At 35.3% G+C, this 10,842-nt stretch overlaps 1 protein-coding gene across 1 annotated transcript; it reads right to left on the bottom strand.

The window, feature by feature from the left end:
• Positions 1-8,105: 8,105 nt before the first annotated feature.
• Positions 8,106-9,011, bottom strand: LOC111428266 (300 kDa antigen AG231-like). The gene is made up of 3 exons (XM_023063717.2): positions 8,843-9,011; positions 8,676-8,782; positions 8,106-8,614 (listed from the first exon to the last, which is right to left on the bottom strand). Exons 1-3 carry the CDS (start codon positions 8,884-8,886, stop codon positions 8,151-8,153), a joined length of 615 nt encoding a protein of 204 aa, XP_022919485.2. The 5' UTR covers positions 8,887-9,011; the 3' UTR covers positions 8,106-8,150.
• Between the last annotated feature and the right edge of the window lie 1,831 nt (positions 9,012-10,842).

Genomic DNA, 10,842 nt, shown 5'->3' with positions numbered 1-10,842 from the left:
CTCAAGAGTACCGTTTCCTGTTCATAGATTCGGGGAAAAACGGTGTTTCTCTCGGTACTGAAATGAATTTATAATTTTTATAGAATCTAATGGAAAGCGTCGTTAGTTCTTTATGAAAGAAAAAGAATCGAAATGGTTGAAAACGTTTTTTAACTTTAACGGAGTAAAAAAACCTTTGAAAGTTTTGTGTTAAATTGAGTACTAAAAAATTATGAAAGAAACACATTTTTGATTATGATTAACCAGTATTTTCAGTACACGCGCTACATACAAAAATATACATTATACTACTAGAAACTTTAAGATTCGGTTTTTAAAGAGGAATCCTTGCCTGGTACACCGATGCTTCAAAGGCAATTGGACCCGGAGTAGGTAAAGGCATTAATGGATCAAATAATCGCATTAATTTGCTCCTCAGCTCTAACATAACCATTTTTCAACCAGAAGTTGAGAGAATGATGTTATTCTATGGTGGGTTCCAGGTTACAAAAACATTGAGGGCAATCAAACAAGAGGCAGTGAAAACACTCTTTATTGGACTCTAACCCGGCTGTAGATTACAAAAAAGCCACTTAAAACAGGCAATCCATAGTTGAGAGGCCTCAAAGGTACCCTTACGCTGGAAAGAACTTCAAGATCACAGATAGGCGAAGAGTATCATAATTTCGTCGCAAAACAGAACTAAAAACGTTTTATACCTCAACAAATACCAAATAAAATACCACCTCTTCCATATTGGAGAAGCTGAGGATCAAATTTGTTGACTTTGCAATGACGAGTCAGAGACTGCTGAACATATACTGTGTGAATACGTCACTTAAGACACAAAATTTTCGGTAAAGTTCGCCTGACACCTACCGACATAAAGAAACAAGACCTTGGAGTAATACTAAGGTTGATCAAGAAGAAACCTTTGGACGGCTTAAGTTACAATAGATCTTATAGGTCACGGTGACGAGAAGGGTCGCTCCCCTCAGCCCGGTAGCAATAATAAAAAGATTCGGGTTTAGCATCTTCAAATCCAATCTGGCTTAGATCCGGTTGTTCGGAGCATATTCTTAATGATATTTATTTGTATAAATAAATATTCGTTACTTCTTGCACACAAAACAGTACCGTTTTAATGACGTTTTAATAACTGAAAGGTTACTCTGTAGTTTTTAATTCTCTTTGAACCAAAAGCAATGGTAGGAAAATATTTGGAAATTAAATAAACATGGAATAATTTAAAATCCGATTGCAGGTGATTTGTTTGAAAACTAAACGTTATTGGTTGCCAATTATTCGAGGTTTATTTGTAAATACATGCTGAAATGGACTACATACGTCTATTAGAGCCAAATTGTTAAATAAATGTTAATTAATAAATGTTTAATTTTTTAAAAATCATTTTTGATTTTAAATTAATCGGTTTTTGAATTATAAATATTGAGATTGGTAAAATTCGAGATTTCAATATCGACAAATCCCCATTAACTGCATTTCGTCTACAATCAATAACCATAAACCTTCTCGAAATGTGCCTTTTTATTGTGGCCATTTTTTATGCGCCCCTAACAAATCTCCTCGGGTTAATGGATTTTCCGGAGCGTTGTGGTAACGGCGAGCGATTTATACAAGTGTATTGAAAAATATTTCAGGAAAGTTTTGTATTTTTCAAAGAAAAGAGCCAGTTCTGAGTCAAAAGGAAAAGGTCTTTTAAAATGGAAATAAACGCCGCGTAGACGACGTCGTTCCCGCCACCTTCAATACAAATACGGTAAATGTAAAAATCAAGATTTTATTTTTTTTTATTTCAAATTTAGATTCTCCATTGTAACAACTTTGGAAGTATACATCATGCTTAATAAATGTTAACGACTTGTGTGTCCGATTTGAAGCAGTACATTTTCGTCGTAAAAAAAATTAAATTGTTTAATTAAAATTAAAAAAATTCGAATCTAACAAAATTACTAAAAAAGTTTCCCTAAAAACACTTTTGGGTTTTATTTTCTAAACGTTGACGTCTTTTACCGGCTCGCATTTTCATCGCTCGCGCATTATTATAAGGAAAGAACGGTAAAAATTAAATTTACGACGGACAAATTCGCTTCCAGAAATTGAAACGGCGGCGTTGCTGGCATCCCGCCAAATAAATGAGCGAAAATCATCGAGCTGAGCGTCGCGACGTCGCCGACGTTCAACGCCATGGGACGCGAACATATGTAACGGATAAACACGCTATCGCTGTCCATCCGACCATGTATGCCATGTTTACAAATTGATTTTTAATTCGATACGCAAACTGTACAACCGGGTATTGGTATCAAGGATGCACTATTGTCAGGATACATGTAACGGATTAAAGGTTTCAATATCCCAGAGGACAAACTGCTTTTTTCATTTTGTCGCTACATTTACGGATTTGTTTCAAATTGTTATTAATATTAACTAATTTTTATGCAAAAATATAAATATTACAAAATACATCTAAAAATTCTTATTCAAACATTTACAGCCTAAGGTTAACACAGGTCTTTGCTAATTACGTCGAAAAACCAATAGTGTAGATTATGGCATATAAAAACGTTAAATCATCAAGTTTAAGTCATCACCGTAAAGTTGGAGATTGATATCATTAAAAATTTATACAAGTCTGCCAAGTACGCAATATCATTCTTTGATGTGTGGTGATGCGTCTTTGTTTTCCAAAAACACTATCACAGAGTCATTAACAACACAAAGCTGATTAAATCATGTATCATTTAAAGAGCTATTTCGATGATAAAGACTGCTTTGATGACATGTTGCAGTGAATGAGACAGCAGTTCACTCAAATTCCTCGCAACTAAATGTATAATCTGTAAATCTACGCATATAGACGCAGTTCTTATTTCTGGCCAGAAATAAGAATGTATACTTAGGCCTCTAAAGCCCACAAATGGGCGTTATCGCCCACTTTGAAAAAGAGTGATAGAAAAACTAATTATTTAATTTTGTGCGCCCACATAAATATCGAACGTATAACACATCAAAAGAAAGAACAATAAAATTATGATAGAAGCTTTTTAGAAACTTTTAAAGTAAATTTTAAGTACGCCGCATAAAAAACTTAAAAAGCCCCCCCACATTGTTATCACCCACATTGAGAAAGACTGTTCTAGGTCAATATTAAAAACAATAAAACGTGTAATTTGAATTGTTTTAGGGAACCTTGTTCCTGTCCAATCGTTGGTTTAATACTGCTTCATCCCTTAACCCCGGTTTATATTTCAGTGAGACACAAAGGACTAAAATGTTAATACTCTCACTGTCCTCGGTCGCGGGACGCTTTGTGTTTACGAAGGGTAGTGGGTGTTGGGAGATCTTCGGGAGCAGTTCCTGGATTAAACCTCGTATCCTTGCACACCTTCCAGGTTCGTCCCGGAATTTGCGTGTTTCGTTCGAAGCCCGCCCTACGGCAATATTCGTGGCAAAATGTTTTGTAACACCTATATGCATAAATTTTCGGGTGCATTATGTGCGCAACGTAGCGGGGTACAGAGAGCCTCCGAACAGTAGGATAATATTTTAATGCTCGAACGTTTAGGACGATACAGCAACAGGATGGCTGGCTCTTTCCATGGTTAAAATGGAAATTGCATTTTGTGCGCACAGTTGCGGATACTTCATTGCTACTACTCGTTATACGTTGTGCAAATCCCACCAAAATGCACAATAATGCTGAAAGCCTACCATGTTTCTACTCATATATGCCGTTTATCTCGGTAATTTTACCATTCTAGTTTTTTTTCTCATTCAAAACGGTTTTATTGACCTACCTGATATTCTCTTTTTAAACTTTTTTTTATAAGCACTTTTAAATTTAAATTATTTACGGCTGAAATTAGCGTAACGAGTTCGAATCTTCTACGCTATTAAGCAATTGGAAAAATTAAACAAACTCACAGAGGGAACTTATTAAGGCGAGCTTTATGAGTTTGTTTTTCTCTAGTGGAGGCAGCGCTTGGATCGAATTTGTGCGCGGCAAATTTAACCTTAACCACTCAGGTAATTAAAGCATAGCTTTGATTGGCACTAGAACTTATTATCGTTCTCCGGCATCGAGCCAACAGACTCGACTTGTTCGTTATCTAGTTAGAAAATCTCAACTCGATCTTTATTGCTTTAGATATTGCAAGTTTGCCTCAACGACGAAATCGATAAAGGTTGTTCAATTTTGGATGTGATTATGTTATTTAAAACAGAATAAGGAGGGATAAGAATCCGTTTACGGTTTGGTTGTGAAAACTATATGCATTATGTAAGTATAATTTCAATGAAATCTGTTTGCTTCGAGAACGCTGGGACCATAAAAGAACAGCTATATACTGCGAATGGAAACATTAAATCGAATATTCAATAAATAGCCCGTTTTTATTTTTGTTTATAACCGATTTCCCCCTCGGAAATCCATAAAAATTTGATGTTCCAATAAAATGAACGGAAGGAAGGTCTGCAAGCCTAGCAGTAGGCAGAAGGCTCAGCCGATCTCTTCGACTAGGGCACATTTATATTCTGATATCATATAGCACGAGGAAATGCGGTCTTAAATCGCGTATAGAATAATTTAGCGACGCTGGCGCCAACCGTAAAGTAAGAAAAACTTTAAAATATGCAAGGGCGCGTTCTACTCCCGACACCGGGAGTCGTGTTAAATCACACCCCCTTGGGCTTTTCTATTCACTAAATTTCTTAATTTTACACCGTCTTCATTTGCAAACATCCTAAGAATACCTTTTATAACTCAAAAAAAATATATATAAAAAATTATCACAAAAAAGTAAAAAATGTATATCAAAAAAGAAAGTTGGTATAACAAGGATTTTAGCACAACTTTTGTCCCCATCCCTCAAAGAGGCCTTAAGGGTGAGTAGCGCATTAGGGGTTGGGCTGTCGGGTTTTGTTCCGATTTCGAACATTTAGGAAGCGCTTGCGGCACGAATAAAACTTCCTCTACGTCTGGGTATTTGAATAATCCAGGTCTAAATTTCGATCTTAAGCACGTTACGTTGTCTCTCAAAATAACGGCGAACGGATTCGACATGCAAATCTGCTCACAGGATGAGTAGGACTTACGGAAACTGAGGCAAATATAAGGAAAATCGTTAGCTGTAGTGGTTGGGAAAGTCGGCAAAAAGAACATAGTTTGAAGGATAGCTTGGTTTAGTTTATTTTAAAACTTTCAATTTTTAATTGCCGCACAAGAAAGACGCGAAAGATATCGCGGTCGATTTGAATTCACTAATTCGATCTAAATAATGAATTACAAAAGTATATTATTATCTAATTATCTCGATTTGGTTGATTTATTTTTTCACGTAAATGGAAGTAAATTTAAAGGTGTAGAAACAAATTAGCGAGAAAATAAAAATGAGCATTGCATTCAACATTTCTTTGAACCTCCTTTTCATGCGGTATTTTCAACGAATTTTTATAGCAAATAGGAAGAGCTCGTTACTGCGCCGAGATGAATACATTTTGCGTTCCTATAATAGATAGAATAGATCTTTTTGTGTCTTTTCAGGTATTTCTGCAAATTTTTCTAAATAATCTCGTTAACACGGCTTATTAACACCACTCTTTATTATTATTATTTTTACAGATACACTTTGTTTTTTTCTATATACTTACAAACACATAAAATTTGATTTTTTTAGATAGTTAAACATTTTCTGAACAGATTGTGCTGTGATATGGAGGTATGAACGTCATGCAATTCTAACAATGCGAGCACGTCATCTTTATTGGGATCGTTATCGCGTACCAAAGGTTCCGGATGACGCGTATCCCGCAGTCTTTCCTCCAACTGAAGAATTTCGTTTACGGACGGGTGCTTTCTCAGTTGAAACCGCGCAGCTCGTATTCGGTATTTTAACGGTGGCAACGTCTTATGGACACTAAGGAAGCACTCGCAATTGCATTCGGACGTGCAAACGCCGATAGACGTGTCGGAAATGGTTTGGCGAACCAAACTTTCGTCTTGCAAATCGAAATAGGCACGAACATACCAAACCAGCGAGTTCCATAACGTTTCAAAAAGACCAATTAATTTAAAACTTTTTGGATACATTCTTCAAACGGACTGAATTTTGAATTCTTAATAAATGGATTTTAGAGAAACCAAATTTCAAAATACTTTGACGTTGTCATGATTTGTTTCATTTGAATTGATTTTGGTGAATTTTATGTTTTAATGTTGTATTTATGAAATGAGTTTTGTAATATTTTAGTATATTAACGATTTTACCTTTTACACTCGACGTAATTACTCTAGAGGTATGGAATATTAATTATTAGTAACGGTATTTTAATTAAATGTGGTTAAAATTCTATTACAATATGTAGGTTATACTCCACCAGGGGATTTAATAATTTACCGCATCAGCTATCAGAACAAAAAGGGAGTAAAAATTCATTAACCCAATTAGTTTTTCCGGCAAACATGTTTCATAAATACGGAACCAGCATTAAAAACTGTTGGGTGGAATAGTTCATATAATTGGAAATCGTAAAAGTAAACTACGAGCCACTCTGCTGCATTATCGCTGCCACAAACTTACTTTTTCCGATTAAGGGGCGCAGCAATATGAAAGTTCCTAAACGAAGTTGCGGGCTACCTGCATAAACTCGTTACATCGTTACCGTCGCGGATACATCAAAGACACACTTTGACTTTGGAATTTTTGTGAGCACCACTGCTTGTTTAAAAGTTAACCCGCAAGTGCAAGAAAGTTATGCGAAACGTTTTCAACGTCAAAGATTACCTATAATCACTTGCCTCTTATGAGTTTTTTCTCTTTAAAAAAAAGTTAAAAAAGACATATTGATTCACGACTACAACCGAAACAGAAGTGGCGATGTTATGGATTGCCCCAAAGCGAATGGTTCCTGGTGTTATCGCCAATGGCAGTATACCGTCCACGGTTTGGATTTATTGGGTCGACGGACGTTGCAAGCGACTTCGCGGTCGACAATTCATTCCAACTCGAACCGAATCCTCAACCCCTTTAGATATATGTACCTATATTCGCCAAAACTCTCCGTTTTTCCTTAGGGCTATTCTTTTAGAATGTCGACTACAGATGTTCTTCTGAATCCTCGACTTTTGGTCGCGCAAATCCTCTACTGTTTACGAACCTCGAATGCATCCAACAAATTTTTACATCATTTATGTTAATTAAAACAATTTTATAAGATTTTTAAAAGATTCTCTACAAATTATCTTTTTATCCTCCACAAGATGTTGAAAGAATGTAAATGTATAATAATAAATCGTAAGGCAATTAGGAAAAGGTTTCCGGAAGTAGAGAAAAGGATCATCCTAGAACTCGTTATGGAGTTGGCGGAAAATTAGCAAGTTAATCTGGAGGAAGGAAAAGGAAGACTTCTTCGCACTCGACTCGCTTATCAATCAGTCGAGAACTGAAGACGCCCGGAGGAAAGCGGCCGATCTAATTAACGTGCCTCAATTGTCCTTCCTCTGTATAATCCCGAGTCCAGACTTGGAATCAACAAACAAGGCGTCGACGACGACGTTGACTGCTTCAAAAGATCAGTAATTGCAATTAGATCTCAAATGTCGAGGAGATTATATCGTTAGAGAATATAAAGCATCATCAATAAATAATGAGTTCCTGATGGTAAATAAGGGGAGATAACAATTTTAACAATTTTGAATTTTTCTTCGTTGTTGGACATGCGCTAACACGCGTCGTTCGCGTTCGATGTGGTCCAACATAATCGTTTAACGATAAAACCCGGTATTTGCTCGACAAACATCACGTGTTTTTGCACCCCGCGTCCCGAAACGCTACGTTACGCGATGAGCGTTGTGCAAATACCGAAGCCGTCCTACTCCCTCGACGCTTTTCCCGAATCCAATTTAAAAGTTAATGTGGGTATCCAAAAAATAACGGATTGGTGAACGATGTGGATCGAGTTAAAATAATAAAAAAAAATGATTAAAACTATTTAAAACTTAAATTTTGAATTAAAGTTAAATCGAATTCCCTCTTCCATACATACTTGACATATTTATATTTTAGATTTTGTTGAAACAGTTAAAAAAAGAGAAAAAAGAAAAATTAATTATTATAATAAGTATTTTAATCTCTAACAATTTACATTTATTAGTTATAATCTTCTTTACTTTCCTCGTCCATATTTAATTCCTTTGATTTTTTAGTGTCTTCTTTCTCTATTTCATCATTATCGTTTTCAGTGATTTCCTCAACTTTGCCATTTTGACTTATATTTTTTGATACTTCATCACTTTCTTCTTCTTCTTCACTTTCCATATTTAACAATTTTTTAGTTTCTTCGTTCTCAGCTATTTTTGACGTAATCTGAGAATTACTATCAGAAGAACTTGTAGTTTTAACATCGTTCGGAGGTTCTTTTGGTGCTTCAGTAATTACCTCTTCAGTTGTATCTATTTCTTCAGTAGTTTCAGGTTCGTCACTAGTTTGAGGTTCATCAGTTGTTGCGGGTTCTTCAGTACTATTAGGTTCGTCAGATGTTACAGGTTCTTCAGTTGTTATTGGCCCCTCAGTTGTTGTAATTGGAGCTTCTGTTGTAACTTCATGCGAACATTCTAAATATAAATTATTTTAAAATTTTTATTCTTTAAATAATGATTGTAATTATATACTAACTTTTAGTTGTTATTAACGCCAACGTTAATGTAAAAACAAAAATTGCTAACGTTGCCGATAACAAAATGAGCATTTTCTCAAGTCCAGTTAAAGTTCCCCACCATGATCTATAATTTAATTAAGTTTCATTTAATCTTTCTTTATTTATTTATTTTAATTGAGTTTACCTTCGTGATCCTTCCAAAGGAATATATTGGTTGTCTATTGGCATCTTGTTTGATCGTTATTTTTAAATCACAATAATAATTCACTTCACACTTTATTCACCTTTCAATATGGTGCCTCTCTCGTTATTACACCTTATCTTAAATGTTATTGATTAAACATTATTAACGTTATCAGTTTATCAAAGTTATCGTTAACAAATATATCGATTTATTTACAAAAAAATATCTGGCAATGAGGATCAGAATTTATGATTTACATACTCAAAAATTTTATAGTATAATGGTTAAAACGTTGTAAAGAGGAAATTTTAGAAAAAAATAAAATAACTCGGTGCATTCAAAAATTAATTCCTGATTAGATAAAACTTTATCTAAATTGATGTATAAACTCAGATTACCTCCACAACAACTCTGGTCAATCCACACCAAACAACAATAAAATCAAAACATAAATTATCTTTATTAACAAAACTATACCTATATTATTGATTTAATAATTAAATTGTTCAATATCATGGAGTAGATATCCCGTGTCGACTTTAACAATATCTATTGTTAACGCGATTGCATAACTGCATAAATAGGAACAATTCTGCCCGCAGCGATATGCATCAAAGGCCTAAATTAATAGCTAGGGCCAATAATAGATATTCGAAACCCCATCGAAAATATTAGCATCTAATTAAACGTTCCCCCAGAATCGAATTTGTATACTGCTGATTATTGATTTCGATTGATTTATTTCAATTTTATTCTAATAAATGGAAATACACCTACCTGAAAACGACGACGCGCGGTTTCTCCAATTCCCTTGTAGATGAAACCACCCTTAAGAGTTAAAATACTACCCCCACAGCATCGTTGAGAGTTAAATTTATGTGGACCATAAATAAATTGATAAGTTTACACGCGACGTCCCCGCTTGCATTAATGCAGGATTTACAGTTTCATAATGCTTTGTTCTTCGGCGGTTGTTTAACGTGGAGGAGATGAGAAAAGCCATCAACTATAAATTAAATTTTCGTTATTAGGAATTCACGTCGTTTATAGTCCGCACTTTAATCTGAGTTCACTTAAATTTTGATGATTATAAATTTTTTATGTACAAATAGCTTATTTCAATTTTACATGATTAATAAACGAAGCTGAAAAATCACAAAGAAATTTGTACCTCTTAGATAAGATTTGAGAAGGATTTAAATCGATTCATAAAAATAAAGTAATAAAAAAGAATTGAATTTTTTTTTCGAGTATTTTGTTTAGCGTTAACCCAACCAACTTATAAAAGCTATTAGATTTATGGTTATTGTTTGAGCGTGTTCACCTCTTCGCCGACCAGCAGCCCCCCTTTTTCTTTACCCTTGCCACATGCTATTTTTCAAGCTCCACCGTAACTACAACCCAGTTCGAAGCGTTCACCTGCATCGGCAAATCCTCGTAATGTGCCGTAGACGTTGAAAAATGAAAATTTCTCGCGGAATAGATCGAGTCTCGAACGACAGAGGAAGGCGATGGAGGGTTGATGGATACCCCAGCCACCCCCTCGTCGTGTTGGCTGGAAAACAGTGCTATGGGTGACGAAATGCTTCGCTTACGTGCCCGTAGCTCTGAGAGTCTCCAGATCCGAAAGTACATAGATTACCAAAGATGCATGGGAATAACGACACACCCACCCCGTAAGCCCATTAATGTACAATAATGGAAATTTACCGCAAAGAGGGGTGAAACGAATCTCGCGGCTGTTGCTCACGTTTCCGGCTGAACCGCATAAACCCAAATGCAAATTTCAGTTTGCTTTACAACCAGCAAAATTAACGTATTAAAATTTATCTTATGGATTTGTACTATAATTATATTACGAAAACAATTCATTTCAAAAATCATTTACATCATCTCGAATGACAATGTGTTAACATCATCGTTTTGCATGAAATGGGGGAAGCGAATTCTACGCACCACTTAAGCCTATTATAGGCCCTTTGTAATCCCACGTAGGAGGT

Source organism: Onthophagus taurus, chromosome 10 (genome assembly GCF_036711975.1).
Source record: "Onthophagus taurus isolate NC chromosome 10, IU_Otau_3.0, whole genome shotgun sequence".
Taxonomy (NCBI): Eukaryota; Metazoa; Arthropoda; class Insecta; order Coleoptera; family Scarabaeidae; genus Onthophagus; species Onthophagus taurus.
This window is presented reverse-complemented; position numbering and strand designations above follow the sequence as displayed.